Below are 20,507 nucleotides of genomic sequence, written 5' to 3'. Positions count from 1 at the left end.
GGGGAAGGAGTCAGGGGAGGGAACAGCACGTGCAAAGGCCATGAGCAGGGGAAGGGCTGGGAATATTCTGGCAACAGGAAGTGGATCAATACAGCTGGTCCCCCATGAGCAGGGACAAATGCCAGGTCTGGGGCTGAGGCTTCACCCCAGAGGCCATGGCAGCACGGGAGGGACCTAGAGGGAACGGCACGGTGAGGGCAAGCATTTTAGAGTGAGCACTACAAGGAGGCCCTTCTGGATGACAGCCAGCACATCCCTCTGCGCTGTCACACACACCCTCACGTGGCCACCCCAGAAGCCGCCGTCCCCTACTGCCTGCAGGGTCCCTACAGGCGAGGTGGGAAAAAGATGCCCTCAACACACAAGGTACCAGGCGCCAGGCTTGGGAGAGGCCCTCCCAAGTGGGGGCAGCAAGGAGGGCTACCAGGAGGAGGGGCCATGGAGGCACAACCCACAAAGCGGGTGCAGTAGCCCTACCACAGTCCTACAGTGCAGCCCTGGCTCACGCTTATCCGTGCCAGCAGCTGACCCAGATTCAGTCACAGGTGAACCGGGCTGAGTCAAGGCTGACTACGGTTCACTTTCCCTGGTCCTGCGTTGGGCACTGCAGTTTTGGGGGAGGAAGGCACGCAGCAAGTTAATGTCCACAGGGCTATTCTCTCCCGCCTCACCCTCCCCCACCACCAAGAGCCTGCTTCAGCTCCGCGTCGCACATACTGTAAGCAGGTGGCTGCTGGTGGCAGATGCTGGTGGCACTGTAACGGCGGTGGGGGGCCCACTCGGGCCACCCTCAGGTGCTGAATGAAGAACCGGCAGGAGGGGCCAGGTACCCAATGTCCAAGCTTTGGAAATATGTCCCCACCGAACTCAAGCCCATGGCCGAGGTCCCTGCTTGCTGAGGCCACTGAGGCCAGGACTGTGACTTCTCAATCCAGAATGCAAATCCCCAGCCCCTGCCTCTTTGTGGGCCCCAGGGAAGGGATTGGAGGCCACGAGCCCCCAGGTGCACCCACCACTGACAGCACGTGAGCACAAACCCCACGCCTGGATTCGGTCCAAAGTCTCCACCTCCTCCCAGCTCCAGTCAAGGAGCCAGCATGGCCTCAGGGGCAGGACAAGACACCGGGTGGAAGCCAGTGTCCCCTCGACAGGGAGGGGACTGAGGCCCTAGCCCAGGGCCCTGCTGCTGCCAGGCACTTGCTGGTGGCCTCTAGGGTGCGTCAGCATCCATTTCCTCAACTGTCTGACCATCGGGCAGGGTAGTCACCACACACAATGGACTGGGGCAGCTGGAGCCCAAGGGCCAGAGGCTGGCCCGTCCAAGCAGCCCAAGCAGCAGGCCCCGAGAACCCACCCCAGCCCTCTGCCTGGCACTGGGCCCACACCCACCTGGCTACACAGCCCAGAGCCCTGGAAAACAGGCCTTGCCCCTGGGGTGGGCACTGCGTCCCCTGCTCCCCCCAAGTCCACACCCACTATCGGACTGTCAGGTACAGTACTGATGCCAAGAGGGCTCCGAGCCCCACCCCGTCACTGCTGCCAGGGTGACGGGACACCAGGCACTGCAGCCCTGCCTAACCCAGGGGAGCTTCCTGGAGGAGGCTGCATTTATGTGGGACCTGACAGAGCAGGAAGCTGGCAGTTGAAGTGGCAACAGGACCTAGGGGCAGAGGCAAGCCTGGCTCCTGAGGACCAAGGGGTGACCCTATGGTTGCAGAAACGCCGTCCACGGTGGCAGCAGGAGGGGCATGGGAAGGGCACGAGGAGGGCTGGACCAGGCAGCAGTGATAACAGCATCCAGCAGGCACTGGGGAGCCACAGAGGGTGGTGCACAGCGGTGAGTGCAGTCCCCAGGGGTGGGGCTGGGGACAGGACAGAGGGAGCAGTAGGCCCAGAAGCCCAGAGCCCCAGCCGCCCCCACTCCTGCTGGGAACCCAGAGGCAGGAACCAAGGGCTCCACTTTCCACCTTTGAGGGGGAAATCTGGGGTGTGTGGTGGGCGCCAGGCTTGGGGTTTTGGGGAGAAACCTCTGGTGCCACACCCTGCAGCTGCTGAGTCAGGAGCCAAGAGACAGGATGCACATCACGGCCCCTCCAGCAGCTGGACGGGAAGCCCCGCGTGAGCGCCTGCTGCCTGCACACCAGGCTGGACCCGGGCGGAGAGAGCCAGCTCCTGCCCCCCTCCACGTCCCAGCAGCCCCCCACCCCCGGCTATGAGCCTCAACATCCTCACTTGCCAGTGCTAGAAGGGACCGCTTGGGGCAAGGGGAAGTGAGGACCAGGGCAGGTCAGGATGGTCGTGTCCATGTTCAGCCAGATCCCCTCCTGGGGCAAGGAGCAGATGTGGGGTGGCAGGGACCTGTGGGGTGGCAGGGACACCAGGCTCAGGCCTGGGATGACTCGGAGTCAGTCTGCAGGGAGGAAGGGGGGCAGGGCAGGAGCAGGGGCAGAAAGCAGCCTACAGCCTGGGCAGAGGCTCAGAGGGGGGAACTCCAGGGCAAGGCCCTTCAGGGACTCTTGGGGCTCAGCTGATGCCCCCACGGGAGATTGCCAGGTCTTGAGGGAGGGCTTCCCAGGCATGCCCACCCCACACTGGTAGGGCCATGAGGGCTGGCAATGGGCCCGCATGTTGCAGGCTGGCGGGAGGGCAGAGGGCAGGAGGGCACAGGGGACATCACATCTGCTGACCAAGCCGCCCCCACCCCCCTGCCACTCTGGGAGGAAATGCTCTTTCCCACAGTTATGAAAGATCCTCTTTGCTTAAAGGAAGAAGGTGAACCCAGACTCCCACCATTCCTCAGCTCAATGCCTCTCTTGCTGGGGTTGGGAGGCTGGATCCAAGGCCCAGGTGTCCACGACAGAGCCCACCCACCTGGCACACATCCCTGCCTGCGACCCTGAGCAAGGAAAGACCAGTGGGGACTAGACAGGGGCCTTAACCCCCAAGTCCACGTCCAGGCGACAGGTCTTGCTGACTGGCTCTGGGAGGTTTCTGGGCTCAGGATGGTTCTGGAACCAGCTGTCTCTGAAACCGCCCCTCCCAGGGCCACACCTTCTCAAGGAGAGAACTCATCTCCTCCCCACCCTGTCCGGCCGCACGCTGCGTGACCCCTGCGTTCCAGGAGCCACAGAGCGCTGGCAGGCAATCCTTCACAAGACCCTGGCCTCAGAGCAAGAAACTCTTCTCCCTACCCCACAGATGGGGACACTGAGGTCCAGAGGGGTCCCTGGCCACCACTTGTCCCTGCTCCCAGGCAAGAACTGAAGATTTGGACATTCTTAAGTTCACCCTCATGGCCACCCTAAAGGCAAGTGCCATTACTCCACCTCACAGACGACAAAATCCAGGCTTGGAGAGGGAGACGCTGCCCAGATCACGGCTGCAAAGGGCCGAGCAGGCACCTGAGCCGCCATGGGAGCCCTGCTGCACCAGCACCCTGGGGCCGGCTGCCCCACACATGGCTTCCCAGGCTCCGAGGGCCCCTCCTCCCAGCAGTAACAAGGCAGCCCCGCTGGCCAGACGCCCTCTACCCCCGCCACCCACTGTGGGCGGGGTGGGTGGAAATCCCGTGCTCTCTAGGGCCTCTCGGCCTCAGGTTCAGTCTCCTGGTCTCTAAACAAGGGGTTATCTACAATGCCGGCACCTCCACAGCCGCGCCACTCACGCCAGAAGAATGGCCACTTCAGCACAGGACAACAGCTGCCCACTGCACTCCGGGTTCAGGGGGGACAGGTGCCCAGAGGGAGGCCAGGCAGGCTTCTCCCTCAACACTCTCCACTGTCCCCTCAGGCCAGAATCCCCAAAAACCCCCTCCCGGCAGACCTGGGCACTGCTGGGGCTGCCCGTGTCAGCCCAGAGGCCACACTCAGTGCCCGGCAGGAAACAAGGGCTTGCAGGCTGCCCCTGGGGAGCCCACCCAGTGCCTCCCAATGGCAGAACACCCCAGGTACCAGCCAGGCTCAGCACGCAGATTCCAGGATCAACCGGCAGCTTGGCATCCAGCGCTACTGCCAAGGGTGGAGAGATGGGCACAGTGCAGCACCTCTGCGCGCAGAGGCAAGATGCCTGCACTAAGCCTGTGCCCCTCACCTACCCTCAGGCACCTCAGCAGCCCCTCTGACTGCAGAGCCCTGAGCCCTCAGACGCCAGCAGCACCCCAGGGTCTCATCCAAACCCTGCCCCTGCTCAGGCTGTGCACCGCCTGGTGCATGACAGGTACTCAGAGCAGTTGGGATGGACCTTCCCGCATGGAAAAATGTCTGTATCCTGCATCCCCACCATGGCCCCGGGGGCCTTGTTTTCTGACCCCAAACCACCCCCCACACCCCGCGTGTACAGGCCCACAGCAGGGCCTGCACAATCCCGCCCCCTTCCTGTAATAGCTCGGCCTGTCCTGCCCTCCCCACTGAAAGCCTGTGGTGGCATGCGCTGTCCTGGGACGCGGCCACCCGTGGGACTGTGCCTTGGTTTCCTTGTCTGTTAAGCACAGGGCAAGAGCATGGCATTGGCCACCCCACAGCCACCAGCTGTGTGCCCTTGAGGATCTGCTCAGCCTCTCTGAGCCCAGTTCTCATCTGGAAATGGAGTGCAGTAGGCTTGGCACAGGCTGGCACCTGGGCGTACGGTGCACAGCAGCTCACTGGCTCCCCACCTGAGCACCAATCCCACTCAGACCTGCGCACCACAGAGGCCTGGCACTTTCTCTGGCCTCATCCTGCAGTTCAGGACCCCCATCCACCAAATGCCAGCTCATCTAGGCAGACAGGAGCCCTTCACCCTAGGTCAGGCCATGAGCCCTTGGGGAGATGTCCCCCACAGCTAGCAGCCCCCCAGCCAGCCAGACGCTCCAACAACCCAGCAGCCAGGGACCTTGGCAGACCGTCTGAACAAGGCTGGGCCCAGCCCTGCCCTCCACGTGCCCTGCCCAGCCAGGTCCAAGGCAAGAACACCGCGTATTTATTCACCTGCGCATCCAGGGCCCACCCCACCCAGTGTATACACCCACACGGTCACCCTTCTCTGTCATGGCCACCCCAAACTCTGGCCTCTGAGAGGAGCTGAGAACCAGAGGAGGGGTGTGAGGAGGCCGAGGCTGCAGGAAGGCTCGCCCACTGCCACCAGCCACTCCCGCGGCCGGTCCCAGGGGATGGAAAGGGGCTGCCCTGCAGAACGGCCTGCAGCGGGAGTGAACTCCCCGTCACCGAGAGTGTGCAAGCCAGGCTGCTGAGGGTCCCCTGGGTCACACACACACTTGCCTACTCCAAGGCCGCAGGCCTGGGCCAGGAAACTGGGTGGAGACTGGAGGGTGGGGCCTGTCCAACCCAGAGCTGCTAAAAAGAGCCAACGGGGAAGTAAAAATAGGAAATAAAAATAAAATTGCTCCAGCCAGCCCTCGTTGTTTGCTTAGGAGACAAAGCACCTCAGCCCCGGGCCCTCCCAGACCAGGAATGTCTCCCCCGACCTCCAGCTGCCCCAGAACCTCAACCGCACACCAGGGGCCGGGGCAGGAAATGCCTCAGAGAGGAATCCCGAGAACCCGGTTCAAACCCCAGCTCTGCCACTAACCAGCCCCGTGACCTTGGTCACGGAGCTGAGCCCCACCTGCCTGTCAGCCACAGGGTGCAGACCACATCCCAGGTACGCAGGGAGGGAGAGAGTGTGGCAGCTTGCCCGGCCCGAGGCCCCCAGCACCCAGCAGGGCGGCCCCACACCCAGGTCTGCCACATGCCTCTCTCCTCCCCATCTGCACACTCACTCCATCCCCAAAGGAGGCAGTGAGGAGATAAGAGTACCAGACCACATGGAGGCCGGACCCTGCTCACACCAGCTCTCCGCGCAGCTCTCAGACTTCAATTTCCTCATCTAACGACTAAAGGAAGCCTTCCTTCCTGTCCTTTCCTGCTGGGCCTTTCCAGGACTAGCAATAGGCTCATTCACACTAAAGTGTGCATGACTGACCCTGGCTTCAGGATTGGGGGTAGAACTCCACAGAGGAGAGTATCTGATCCTGGAGCCGAGACAACCCAGCCAGAGGGCAAGGAAGGACCATTTGGTTCTCATGCACCCAAGCACCTCTCCATCCCTGGCGGCATGAGAATTCCCCACTGCTGGCTCAGTTCAATAAGGCACCTCCTGGGTCAACACTCATTGACGCAAGGCACCTGCAGAAAGGACGTCTGAATGCTGCCTGCCCCAGCCTGGGCCCAAGCCCCGGGCCCCTGCAGTGGGTGAGCACGGTGGCCCACCATGTTCTACTCCAGAGTGCTTCTTATCACCCCCAGGAGCCTCTCAGTCCCCACCGTGGATCTGATGTTCACCGCCCTGCCACTCCCTGGGAACGGGGGTGAACTGTAGGACTGGCCAGGGGGTCTGGGGGTGACATCACTGGTCTGACTCAGCATCAGCCGGCCCCACACCACCCTTCTCATGACAGCAAAAGGTCTTTCTAGAACTTACATCTGCTCTCAGCCTCTCCATCCTCTGGTCCTCAGGAGAAAACCCCAGTGCCCTAAACTGCAACCCACTCGGCCAGTGCCCTCCGCTCTCCTAAGGACAGCCTGGCTCTGACCACCTCACCTCCCTGCACGCAACGCCGGGCTCTGCCTGCCCACGGCACTCGCCACGTGTCACCTCAGCGTCAGGCCCATCCACAGGGACCAGCACACAGGGAGCCAGTCCACAGCAAAGCTGTCCCCTCCTGGACCTGTCTTTGCTGGCCAGGAGGGGTGGGGGGCACTGGGTACACGGCACACATATGCACGCGCGCACACATACACACACACACACACACACACCCAGGCTCACATGCCCCACACACATTCACATACAGAGGCCCACATGTGTACACTCTGGCACTGGACCCCAGCCCACAGGAATGACCTGCCAGGTCCCCCTGCCCCACATGTTCTGCCTCTATGTCCCTGAAGAGGGTCTGGGGGCAGCAGGCCCCAGTCGGGGAGGGGGGCAGGGAGGGGAGAAGGCAGCAGCAGGCACATCTCTGGCCTCTGACCAGAGCCCTCCAGCCCACAGACCCTCCGACTGGCCACAGAGCACAAGGTGGGGCTCCCCCTGGAGAGGACAAGAGGCAGACCCTGGGCGCACTTGACCTCCAGGTCCTGGGGGCCAAGCCGAGGTCAGGCCTCCAGCCCACCCAACACAGGCACGGAGGCCAGCGACCCAGGTCCCAGCTCAGAGTCCCAGGTCCCGGCCATGGGGGCCGCCAGGCACCAAGCACAGAGCCCAGACAGCCAGCGAGACATGGCAGTGAGGACAGTCATCTCATTGTTCAGAAACAGGTGCAGGGGTGAGGGGGACCTCTGAAAGGGCCCAACGGCCAGCAGGAGGGAGGCGTGGGTCATCTCCTTGCTCCAGGGTGCCCTGCGACCCCCAGGTTCCCACAGGCCTGCTCTCCACCCCACAGACATGGTCTGCCTGCTCCCCGGCCCTCACGCACGGGGCTGGGCAGAACACAGGGCTGACGCCGAGGAGGTGGGGGGCACCGGCTGCCCCGTCTGACAATGTGCACCAAAGCTTATCAGCCACGTCCAGGGCCAGCATGGGCCGCAGAGCCATTCCCTCCCTGCTCCATCAGCCGGTCACGAGAGCACCCCCACTGCCCAACACACACAATAACCGTCCACAGGCAGATAAGTTTCGGCAGCAGGGAGGCCATCCGCCCCAGAACGCAGCTGAGCTGGTGCGCTCGGGGACCCAGCCTCTCCGAGAGCTGCAGCCAGTAACCACACCAGGAGGCTGACCTCGTCCGATGCCCTGGGGATGTGGGCAGGCGCCGGGGGCACCGGCCCAGGTCTGAGGGACCAGGGCCCCACCTGGACTTGGGGCCAGCCAGCCCAGAACCAGAGCAGCCTGCATCCTGCAGCCAGGAGGGCTCAGGTCCTGACACGAGGAGGCCCTCTGAATACAGTGGCTTTCTCTTTTTGTAAACCCTGTCCCACGCCAGCCACGGGGGACAGAAATAAGTTGGCAAGGATCAAGCGCCCAGTGGTGGCTGGTGCACGCCCACCTTTCCAGCCCAAAGAGGGAGCCCCAGAGAGGTCCCTGGGCCCTCAGGCCTCATGCCCCCCTATACCCCCAGGCACCCCGGAGCCCTGGGACCATTGGGAGTAGCACCATCAGACCAGGCCACGTCAGCCCAAGGGGCATGCTCAACTGGGAACAGGCCAGGAGTGCGCAACGTGGGGCCAGGGAGGCACCAGTCTCTTACCTGGTGACCCAGGACACGCCACACCCCTCTGTGTCCCCCAGCTGCTGCAGGGGGAGATAACCTCTCCGGTGATGCCTGCCGAATGCATTTTTCCAACAGATCATGAGAGCAGAGACGCTGGGCTGGGGACAGTGGGAACACGCCACGGGAGCCCCCGGAGCCGCTCAGAGTCCTGCCACTCACCCACCCCCCACAGCTGAGACGAGGCCCATTTTCCTCCTCCTCAGGGTGAGGCCGGGGGGCCCCTGCTGCTGTCTCCCCCTGGCCCTTAGAGCTGTTATTAGCTGCAGCTCTGCAGCCAAAGACCCACGGGCACAACAGGCACAATTCTTCCCAGCAGGGAGAACAAGGCCGGTGGTCCCACAAAAAGCAGCTCTGAGACATGAAAGAGGAAGGTGGGCTGGGGTCCCGCCTGCCAAGCCTGACTCAAACACAGCTCAGCCAGACAGGCTGGCGGGACCCCTCTCCCGGGGCCCTGCACCCGGCTGCCTCCGGCCCTGCTCTGGGACCACCCCTCAGGGGACTCCCCCAGCCAGCAGGCTTTCCTGCGGGACACCACGTCACAGCCCAGGCCCTCCCCCACGCTCAGCCAACACACCCGCTGCCCACTCAGCCATGGGCGCCAGAACACGCCCCACACCAAGGTCCTGAGCATCCCCACACTTGCCCCTGTGGTCTCCTCATCTGGAAAAGGCACTTGATCCTTCCAGATGCTCAGGCTGAACGTCATGTTAGGAGTCAACTTCGCAAGGGGCCCGCCAGCACATTTCTGAAGTGGACGGGCTGGGGAGACGTCTGCAAAGAGCCCCGGTTCCCTCGACAAACACTTCAAGGCCAGCACGGGACCCGGCACTGCAGCTTCGGCGGCAAACGAGACCTAGCACCTGACCCCACCAATGAGCAGGACGTTCGGAGGCCCCAGGCCCTGGGGGAAAGGGCCACGTGCAGTCAGAGGTGGGCCGAGGGGCCCGGCCGTGTACCTCCCACCTCCAACTCCATCCAACATCCTTCCTTCCATTAGACAAAGAGGGAGGAGGTAACATGCCTCAAGTCACAGCTCACGTGGCGGAGCCAGGATGCAACAGGCAGGGGACCCTGAGCGTGCCGCCTACCCGCCGTCCAGTGGGCTGCAGGGGTCCGCCTCTTGGGAGCGGTGTTCCCTGGGGTCCCAGGCTTCGGGGGAGGCAGACCCATGGGCTAGGGGGGCTGGTGCCCTGACCTTATGCCCAGGGAGACAGAAGAGGGAAGAGAGGGGGCGCTGGCGCCCCTCCCGCCATCCTTGCCCCTCAGCTGGGCCCACGAGGGCCACAGCCAGCACAGCCCCACCCCAGGGGCCGAGGCCCGCCTCACCACTGTCTGAGCCCAAGGCCACCTGGCACCCAACACCTAAGGTCCCCACCTCCCGGCCCTCCTCCTGACCTTGAGCCCAGGCAGAAAGTCCAGGAGCAGGGGTGGGGCGTGGACTCTGCCCCCAGTCCGAGTTGTTTCCCTCGAGCCAGGCAAGGAGAGAGTGAGGAGCCATCAGGCAGCCCAGCAGTCACAGGAGGCCCCTGGGCCAGTGATGCCCAGAGGCGCCCACAGGGAGAGGAGCAGGGCCCGCGGCAGGGGCACCATGAGATGACCAAGGGATGTGAGGACAGACAGGCCGGTGGAGAGGGGGCCCCAGCTGCTCCCCCAACAGGGGGACCAACAAACAGCCCCTCACCCAGGCCCCGGAGATCTGAGCTGGTGTAACAACACGTGGTGGCCAGTACAGGTCATGATCCAACCCAAGACATTCTGGGGTCCAGGAAATACAGGGGACACTGGTCAGAGGAACCCCTGCAGCCAGGCTGCGGACCACCAGGTCACAGCCAGGCCCACTCTCACCCTCACCTCCTCACAGGATTAATTATTCCCAGACCGGCTTACCACACCTCCCCATGCTGGAAAGGTTCCTCACCAGCACAGACCTATAACCCAGCTGGCAAGGGGCGAGCCGGAGCAGCCTGGGATGCAGTCAGATCCTTCTGGAATCCTCCAGGGAGGACTACTACAGGTACCTACATGGGCATCACCGCTCTGCACCCTTGGCTGGGGCCAGAACTCCCCACGGAAGGTCCACACATTGTCTCTACCTTGATTTCCTTCCCACAACCCAGACATCAAACTCCTATTCATCCCTCAAAACCCAACTACAACTACACCTCTTCCATGAAGTCTCCCTGACCCTCACAGGTAGTTTACAGGTAAGGCAACTGAAGCCCACACAGGTAAAGTTACCAGCCCCAGGGCCACACAGCACCCAACTCAGAGCTAGCACCCATGACAGAAGGCAGCCTCTCTCACCAACAAGCTCCCTGAACAGCCAGGGAGAAGAGTGATGAGATTGGAGAGGCTACAGGGCCATGTGGACAAAGCAGAGGCCTGGCCTCCACGCTGGGGAAATGGGGAGCCATGGAAAGTTCCAGGCAGGGGAGGTCGGAGCCAAAGGAGAGAGGAGGCTAGCCCGTCCTCAGTTGGTGGCTGGCACGTCCCCACTGCCCCCTGCTCTGCCCAGCCCCCGTCTGTAAGGTTCATCATGTCCCCATTACAGCTGCTCACCTGAAATGCTTTGCTGTAACACTCCCAGTTCAAAATCAGAGCCTAGCTGAGCAAAAGTGACCATATACCCCACCCAAACTGACTCAGAGCCCTCGGCTTCCGGACCCCCCCGCCCGACCCCATCCTGCTGCCCCGGGCCTGTCCCGCTTATCCAGGGAAGGGTACAGGGCCATTTCCCGAGAATCTGGTCCCCAGCTGGGCCATCCTGATCAGACAGTCACCAGCTCCTGGGAACAAGGCCAGGGTGCAAGGTGCTGGGAGGGAAGGGCAGAGAACTCTGGCAGCCAGGAGGCACCAGGGAAACCGAGGCTAGAGAAAGAGGGACTGCCCAGGCACGCCAAAAGCCGGCCAGAGCGAGGCCACCTGCCCCAGCCCCAGCTGCACCCCTGCATGGGAGGGGTCCCTGTCCTTCGGGTGTGGGGTGGGTGACGGCTCTCCACCCCAGCAAGGCAGGACAAGGGCCTTAGGGGCACAGACCTCTGGGAGCAGCAGTGACAGCCTCTGCTGGAGCACCCTAAAGCTGCCCGTGTCACAGGGGGTACACAGGGGGCCCCAGATGTCCAAAGGGCACCCACTGCTACTTGGACCCGGGAGCTGGGCCCTTGCCAGCCAAGCACCTCGGGTGCATCACTCAACCTCCCGGAGCCTGAAGTCCTTATCCCAGAAACATGGTCACAACAGCCCCTGCCTCCTGGGCTTGCCCACGTAAGGGGACGGCTCAGCACACGGCAACCTCAAAGCTCACTGAGATGCTGCCCAATGCCCGGCCCTGACAGACATGAAGCCTGGGTTTACTGGACAGGGTGCTGTAGTGGCCCCCAGCCCCTCCCCAGGGCATGGGGCATCCTCCACAACGTGAGTCTCCAGCTGCCACGGACGGTCAGCTGTGGGTCACCATCCCACTCCTGATCAAGCCGGCATCTCCTGGGCACCTATGCTGGGCACTGCAGGGCTGCACACACTTTAGACCAGCCTCCAGAACCTCAGCAACAGAGGCGGCAGGAGACACGTCCAGCACATCATGCCACTGCGCTGGCCAAGCACCTGTTCTACCAGAACGGCCTCGTAGGGCGCCGTGTGTGCACTGAATCAGCTGTGACGCGGCACCATCGCCCCATGGCACGCACAGAAGAAGGCAAGGCAAAGGACCGGCAGGTCTGACAGTGGGGCCTGAACCCGGGTGACCTGGCACCAAGTCCAAAACCATGCCCACCACCCTGTGCTCCACACAGCGCACAAATGGTCAAGGACAGCCAGGCTCTGATGGCGGAAAGCGAGCAGACCCCCAGAAGGACATGGCTTTAGAGCTGACCCCACAGACAGGCGGCTTTAGAGCTGACCCCACAGACAGGCGGAGAGCCGAGAGGGAGCTCCCGGGGGAGGCAGGGCCAGCTGAGCCCGATGGGCACCAGCTCCAGACGGCTTTGGTCAAGGCAGCCATCCACTGGGAAGCCTATGAGCGCGGCAACTCCAGCCACCTGGGCTGTCACCGCCTGACCTCTGCCCGGGGGCCAGTGCGGACACTTAAGCTAAATTGGTCAATTACAGGATACTTAGATCCCTCCCTGGGGCTTCCCAGCCTCCTGTGGTTCTGGGCGGCAGCACCAGGGAGCCTGCTAAATCAGTAACCTCATTACAGCCCGGTGGCCACGCCTGAGGCTGGCTTTGAACTCCGTGGGGTTTATCCCTGGCCCTGGAGGATTTACACACCGCCTGGCCCAGGCCCAGCTCCTTCGCCTCCACACTGACGGCTCCAGGCTCAGGACCCATCGTCACCAGCCCCGGGCCTTGCACAGTCAGGAAAACTGAGGCACAGCTGGGAACCACTGGTGCTCAGACCAGCCCACAGAGGTGCAGGGAGGCCAGGGCCCAGCTCTGCGTCACCCCAGAAACAGCGTGTCAGACTTCCTTTACGTCCGCAGCCCCAGCTGACAGGCTCAGAGCCATCCGTCTCAGGAGCTTGGAGCCGAGGGCCAACCATCAACATCTCCAAGTTAAAGAAGGACCCCAAGTTAACCTCACACTGAGGCCCCCAGGGCCCATTCCCCACCACGGCCGTGGAGTCCCTGCCCTGAGCCCAGAAGGCCCAGCCACCCTGCCAGCCCACGGACAGCCTGACCCCAGCCTCCCCTGGTGCTCTGGGATCGGCAATCTTTCCAGACCTGGGCTCGGGCCCTCTTTACTCAGACTCCCATCGTCTTTCCTAGAGACCCCAGACCCCTGGCCGAAACCGCTAGCAACCCAGGCCCAGGATGCCTCCGTTAACAGGGCGGTGGGGGGTGCAGCACATACCCAGGGTGGAGAGTCCTTCCCCCAAGAGCAGGCCAAGGGCCAAGGGCCAGGAAGGGGAAGAGGACAGGAGTGCCAGGGCCCAGGTCGGGGGCTCCTCTCCCACCCTGAGGGAAGATGGAGATCCCCAGCCCAGCCCAGGGGCCCAGCCTGTCCCCAAGGAAGCCCTGTGCTGAGTGACCCAGCCATGGCAAGGTCAACAGCCCCCTCCTGGGACACCTGCTATGTCAGGCCAAGCCCACCTGGGACTTCCTCCTCCCAAGCCCTGCTTGCCTGCAGCCCACGTCCACACAGAGCTGGTGGTCTGATTCCAACTATTACCACCATCACGCCCAGTTCCCGTGGCCCCCAGACTCCCACCCATCTGACCGGCACCCCAGCCCTCACCCGGTGCCCGGTGCACACACCACCACCTCTCCCAGCTCTGGGCTCACGGGCCTCTGGGCCTTTTCCCTGCCACCCAGGGTGCCCCTTCCCCCACCACCTATTGTAACCCTGCCTCTCAGCTAGAGCCCCCATCAGAACCTGCTCCAGCAGGAAGCCTGCACCATCCCTCCGCTCCTGCACCTACCTCCATGAGGCCGGGAGCGCAGGACCAGGCCAGCACCTGGCGGGTGCACCCGACCAGCAGGCCTGAGTCCTTCTAAAAAGAGCTCATCAAGGCAGCGTTAGGATCAGCTGGGATAGCGAGGCATGTGCATGAATGTGTCTGTGTGTTCGTATGAGCATGCACGAGTGCAAATGTGCATGTGTATATGTAGGTGAATGTATGCACACGTGTGCAGGTGTGCATGCTGGAGGCTGCATCCCTACACACGTGCATGCGCTGTGTTGGGAGTGGGGCCACAGAGATAACCAAGACCTCCCTGCCCTGAGGATGCAATGTGGCCATCTTGGCCAGGCCCCCAACCCAAGTCCCTCAGGAATTTGCTGCCAGACAGCCCCACCACAGTGAGGTAGGGGTGGGCTACAGGCCACGGGTGTCCTCACGCCGTGCCTCTGGGTGCTGACCCAACCCATGGCTTTCAACGGCCCCCACCCTGCCCCACCCCACCCAAGGAGAACTGTGGGGTCTCCACTGCCCAGCGGGCCTTTAAGAGGTAAACAGGGACCAGAAACTTCAGCCCTCTACCAAGCCCCACAGAACAAAGCACTCACTTGCCCAAGCCAGAGACCTGTGAGCAGGCTCCCGGGGAGCCTGGATGGGGTGCAGATCCAGGCCCTGGCAGGTGAGCAGCTTCTAAAGGCCTGGGGGAGCAGCATCTCACCCAGGGACCACTTCTGGCCCAGCTGGGGCTCAAGGCCCCTGGCTGAAAGGCTGCAACAGGCCTTAAACAGCTTGGTCTCCCCATCCACTTGGGGCCCATCTCCATGAAGCCTGAGGTCCCGAAAACCCAGTCCCACGTTCACAGCAGGCACCCCATCAGTGGAGCCATCAGCATCCTTACAGGGGCAGAACAGGGCCCTGAACTAGCTGGGAGAGATTTAGAAAAGTGGGGTAGCCAGAGACCCCAAAGACGAAGAAATCAGGCCCTGAGCAGCCACCTCGCTCACCACTCCACTCTGGCAGGGGCGGAGGGACACAGGGACATGAGGACACACAGAGGCAGGGACATGCAGCAAACAGGGGCGGGGCTGCAGGACTGGGTGTGCGGTATAGCTAGAGCCAGCTGAGAGGGAGGCTGAGTGTGAGTGCGTGTGCACCCTGCATGCATGCATGTGCATGCCCACTCTCCCCTGCATCAGCCTGGGCCAATTTTATTTAGCTGCTTTCTGCTCCATTTCACGCCCGTTCAGCTGCTGAGCTACACGATTGCTTTGTGACTCTAGGGTGCAATTTCCCTGTCGGTGAGGTGCGGGCACGACCACTCAGAACATCTCACATCAGGTTCGAGTGGGTGTACAAGTGAGTCCTGCGCCCCACCCGCCTCCCCGGGGCATCACGGAGGGTCCGCACAGTGGGGACCCAGCAGGGTGAGGGCTCCCAGATGGGGCACGTCAGTGCTCACTCGGCACACAGAGGCCAGACCAGGCCGCCCTCCGCCCACGGCTGCACCCCACACCTGACAGCACCAGCCCCTAGCTCTGCTGTGTCCTGCTCCGGTTCAACCCTGCAGACCTGGGCCCCAGCCCAACCTGGAGGAGGTACGGTGAGGACTGGCCTGCCCTTCAAAAAGGGGCCTTCAAGGAAGCACACCTCCACGACAAAACGGGCTGCCCTCCCAGCACCCTAAAAGAGGCCGCACACGCATCCGTTTCACAGGCAGACAGCTGGGGCCCAGAGAGGCCAACGGGCAGGCCACACACACAGGCAGCAGAGTGGGGGTCAGACCCCAGCCCAGCAACAGGACACCCCCCCAGGAAGGTGCAGCTCCTGGGGTCCCCCCAGCGATGCTCAGGTCATTCCACAGAACAGGTGGGGGGCACCAAGTGACAAAGGGGCCTGAATGGGTGCGGAGGAGAGGCAGGGACGGTGGCGGTGGAACTGCACCTTATAAATGTAAGCGCGAGACTCGCCCTGTCCCCCAGCCTTCCACGGCACCCATGAAATGGGCTGCCTAGTGAGCACTGGGACAAAGGTCGCACAGGCAAGCCCTAATGGGCACCAGCCCCACTGGCCAGGCAGGCTCTCAGTCCAGACACACAGGCTCTCAAGGGCCCAGACCCCTGCCCCATCCCTGGCCCTGCCAATGGCCAGTTCCCGGGGAACAACCAGCTAATGGGACACCACGAGGCCCTGGCCGCCACAGCCTGCCAAAAGCAGCAAACTTCAACAAACTTGGGTGAGGAAAGAAGGGCAGGTGCTGGCTCACAGAGCCTTGGCCCTGATGACAGGGCCCCAGCCTGAGCCAAGGCAGGGGCCTGGCCATGTCCTCCAGAGAGCAGCTGAGCAGCCCGGGACCCCCTTCTCCCACCACCCAGGCCCGGCCGTGAAACACACCGGCTATGGACAGAGCCCAAGAAAACAAAACTCTGCCAGCAGCCTCCAGGGTTTAAGGCTCTCCCCCACCCTCCGCTGTCTGTGCAGCCAAAGTCTGTCCCACCTAGAATCTGGCCCCCACATGATACCAGAGCCACTCGCATGCACACCCAGCCCCGCCTGGGCGCGGGGCCCACTCGCGAGCACCCATTCTGTCGACTCAGTAACTCCACCACCAGCCACTAGGCCTCCTTTCCCAGGAAAGGAAACCAATACTGCCAACCGGAATCCCCCAGAGCCACAGAGGGGGTGGGGTGGGGTCCAAGGGAGAGCAGGCAGAGGGCCTCCTGGAGGAGGTGCAGCTCCCTGCAGGCTCTGAAGGACAGGCACAGCTGGGGCGGGAGCAGGGCTGCAAGCTCCAATCTGCCCTGCCCTGGCCCAGGGCCGGCCCGTGGCTCCCCGCACGGCCCTTCTGAGGCCACCTCATTCCTCCCAGGTCTGGGCAGAGGGGGCCAGGCTGCACACTGGGCCTGGGCAAGGATGCAGGCTGGCCAGGCCACAGCTGCAGTAAGGCCACCTCGGAGGGCTGTTTTCTTCACCCTCACATGTCCCCCATCAACAAACAGAGCCCCCTCCGAGTTTACCAAAACAAACGCCCCAACCAGTCGGCAAACGTCCCAACCAGTCGGCAAACGCCCCAACCGGTCGGCAGTGCCCAGGCCGGGACAGAACTGCCTCAGCAGGCCAAACTCCAAGCCCAGCCTCCCAGACTCACATGACCCTGTTATTTCGGGAGGCCCCAGAATGTGCTCTATTTTGGGTCCCAAGGGCTCTGATATTACCAGAAGCCCCTCACCGGGGCTACAAGCTCACTTAGGTCCCCAAAAGCCCTCCAAAGGGAGGCCATTGGCTTATCACTCTGCCACTGGCCACCCTATCCCCTTCTGGGCAAATGGGCTTAGCTGCCCAAGGGGTCTGTCAAGGTTGAGACCTCTGGACTTTGCAAGCTCAGCCTTCCAGTCCCACTGTCCAGGATGAGGCCAACACAGGCCTTCCCCCGTGATGGGCACAGGGGTACTGGCCAGCCCAGGGCAGGAGGCAGTTGTGCCTCAGGCGAGTTACCCAGAAGCCCATACTTGAGCTGTCCCTGCCCTCACCAGATGGCTGGGAGACTCCCAGGGTGAGAGCTGGTGCCCAGGCCCACCAAGCCCAAGGCAGTGTCGGGGGGAAGCCCTCTCTGCCCAGGGCCCCATAAGTGGCCAGAACACTAAGAGGGGCGGTTCAGCCTTCTCAACAGCTCCACGTCTGGTCTGGGCCGTCAGCGGGGCCCTGGACAAGCCAGGCCTTCTGACACTCACCCCCCACGAGGGATTAGGCTGTGTTGACAAAAGGGCTTAGGCAAGTAGCCGCTTAAACGGACCTTCAACTCCACTGGACTTCAGAGCTGGTCACAAGCTCAGAAAAAATAAGACGTAATCAGAGCCCAGGATTCTCTGCTCAAGCCTGGGCAGTGGGCCGCCTGGGAGTCCACCGGCCAGGACTGACAGAAGCCCCAGGCCTGCTTGCAGGCAGGGGCCCCCATGCAGATTCCTGAGGCAGTGGCCCAGAGGCACAGCCCCTCTTCGGGGGGACTCCAGCCCAGTGACCCTGCAGCCCAGGCCTGACATGTGCCAACTCCCAGGCCCACCAGAACATCACCAACAGGGACCTGTTCTGCTCCCAGTACCCAGCCACGGCCCTGCTACATGGGGAAGTGGGGGCTGCCACACAGAAGAGGCAGAGTTGAGCACTCTTGTTCCAGAGGGATCCTCTGGGAGAGCCTGGCTCTGTGGGCATGTGTGCACACGAGGGCGCAAAGCTTTAACGGGGAAAGGAGACACTGTCGCCTACACAGGGGCCCACCCGCACACTACGCCGGGCGGCAGTTAAGCCCCGAACAACTCGGCTTTCTCTACTGCTCCACACACACACACCGGCACCCACGGGCAGGTTGTTCAAACCCAAAACCCCCCAGTTTGAAGCCTGGGGCCTCAGCCTCTCCAAGTCAGTTTTCTCATCTGCAAAATGGGCATCAGTACTCTCTCCTGCGGCTTTGGGAGGACCCAGAGCCCACTCGGGGAGGGCCGCACGGCCTGGCCCTCACCCGCCAGCCAGTCTCACACAGAGACAGCCAGGAGGGCTTCTTAGACTTGACAAACTTGGAACCCTACTCCAGTCACACTGCAGCACGCCCATCAGGGGGCCGCGGGGGGTGCTCAGACCCCTCCCGCTACCTTCCCAGGGGCCAGCTCCACCATGGCTCGCTCCCCTCTACCTCCCGGTCTCATCAAACGTCCCTGCAGCTGTGCCAGGTTCTGACAGCCAACCTGGTGGCCACACTGCGCCCCAGGATGCAGGAGGGTGGGCAGGCAGGAGGGGCGGTGAACCGTGGAGTTTCATTCATAATCAGCTGTTTTAATTTCCATTCAGCACAAATCCTTCACCCTGCCTGACAGCCTGGCGGCTGTCCCCACCACCAAATTAATATCCTTCCCGGTCTCATTTATAAAGTCCCCACACCCCTCCCCCTTCGCTGCTTCTCACTACCTCCCAGACCCTGGGGAGGGCAGAGGCTGGGGGCGCCGGGCCATGCCCCCTTCTCCTCCTAGGTGGGTCGGGGCCTGGAGTTGGAGGACGTCTGGGCAGGGAAGCCACCGGGCGGGATGGCAGTAGGAGAGCAGGAAAACTGGCCCTCCGTGCCTCGGGGTGTCCTTCTCCCAAGTGTAGGGCCAGCCCCAGAACGCCCAGAGGACACTCGGGTGCGCCAGGGCTAGGGGCCCCGTTTCTGGGAGGGGGCCTTCCAGCTTTGCTGGTCCGGGTCCTGCGGCCCCTCGGCGACCCTGCCCACCCGCGCCCGGGCTGCTTGGGGGCCAGGGTCCCGGGTGCCCGTGCCCGGCCGGCGGCCTGCTGGACCGGGTGGCCGGGGCCGGCCGGGCGGGGAGCGCACAAGTTGCGCCACCCGCGCAGCGGAGCGGGGCCCGGGCCCTGGGCGCCCTAACGCAGCCGGGTGACCGGGCCCCGCCGCCGCCGCCCGGGGAAAAGTTGCCCGGCGCCTGCTCCGCGCAGGCCGGCGCCCCGCGCCTGGAAACGCGCCCCGCCGCCCCCGCGGCCGCCCGCACTCACCGAGCGGCAGGAAGTGTTTGGTGTCCATGGCGGCGGCCCGGCGGGCGCGGGCGAGCGCGGCGGCCCCCGGCGCGGCCGGCCGGGCCCGGGCGGCGGGAGCCGGCGGCGGCGGCGGCGGCGGCGGCGCGCGGAGGCCGCGGCGCGGCGAGTTGTTGCAAAAGTCGCCCAACAATGTAAACTACTTGTGCTGCGCGCCGCCGCCGCGCGCCCGCGCCCGCGCCGCGCGCACCCGCGCCCCGCTCCGACCGCGGCGGCGCCGGCGGGGGGGCGGCGGGGGGCCCGCGACGGGCGCGGACTCGGCGCAGCGCCGCCGCCCCGCCCGGCCCGGCCCCGCGCCCCGCCCGGCGCGCGCCCCCCGCGCCCGCGCCTCCGGCCCCCGCCGCCGAGTTGCGAGCGGGCGAACGCCGCACAAACTTGCAAGTTGGCCTCTGCCGGGGGTCGGGCGCCGCGCGGGACGGGGGAGGGGCGGCAGCGAACTCCCTGCCCGGCCCGCCCCAAAAGCCACCGGGCGGAGGCGGGAGCGGAGCCGCAGAGCCCGTCGCGGCCGGGCCATTGTCTGGGCGGTCACACAAAGCGGCCGGCCGCGGGGCGCGGCTCGCCGACCGGCCCTGGCCGCCGCCGCGCGGGGAAACTGAGGCGCGGGGGCCGTAGTCCCCCCTCGGGTCACGGTCCGGCCCCTCTGCCCGGGCGTGTTTCCTTTAACGCACCCCCGTCCTCACCCCACTTCCACGCATAAGGAGCAGTGGAGGCCACAGCGCACCCCAGCCCGGCCACCCATGGGGAGACCAGGCCCGCTGGACGGCTGGGACCCCTCTTTAAAGGCACCAGGCTGGGGGAGCTGCCGCCAGTTGGGCGCTGACTTTGTGGCCTGGCCGGTGGCTATTTTTATGCCTTGGGTACTTCTCTGCTTGACTTTTCAATTCATGATTTGTTTAAAATCGAAAGGAGGCGCCTGGCCCAGGGTCGAGCCGGCTGGGGTCTGGGGGCGAGTTGCCTGCACGGAGCCAAGCCTCCCGGAGCAGGCGCAGGGCAGGGGCGCCTCCCTCCTACCACCCCCAGGAGCCGGCTGCGGGGCTACACCCGCCTTTCCCTGGAGCCCCAGGCTCGGGAGGCATCGGGGCTTTCCAGGGTCACACGCGCTGCACGCGGGTCGGTGGCTGAGGACCAGAATGAGTCCAGCGCCGTACGTCTGGGGCACCTGGAGTGAGCCTCAGCACCACCCTGGCGGGCTTCTCTCCCCCCCGTGAAGTGGGAGAGTAACGGGACCCCCTCCCATGCAGGGCAACCAGGAGCTGGATCCCAGGAGAGCCAGCCGCTGTGATCCGTCCA

General features: G+C 63.9%; 1 protein-coding gene across 1 annotated transcript in view; it reads right to left on the bottom strand.

Annotated features, from left to right (window-relative positions):
- Positions 1-19,334, bottom strand: part of RXRA (retinoid X receptor alpha) — a 95,828-nt gene extending 76,494 nt beyond the window's left edge. Inside the window, exon 1 of the mRNA XM_057499203.1 lies at positions 19,179-19,334. Within this exon, the coding sequence (XP_057355186.1) occupies positions 19,179-19,206 (28 nt within the window). The 5' untranslated portion in view covers positions 19,207-19,334. The remainder of the gene's footprint in view (positions 1-19,178) is intronic.
- Between the last annotated feature and the right edge of the window lie 1,173 nt (positions 19,335-20,507).

This window comes from Manis pentadactyla, chromosome 3, assembly GCF_030020395.1.
Source record: "Manis pentadactyla isolate mManPen7 chromosome 3, mManPen7.hap1, whole genome shotgun sequence".
NCBI lineage: Eukaryota > Metazoa > Chordata > Mammalia > Pholidota > Manidae > Manis > Manis pentadactyla.
The sequence above is the reverse complement of the archived record's forward strand: the minus strand, read 5'-3'. Positions and strand labels throughout refer to the sequence as shown.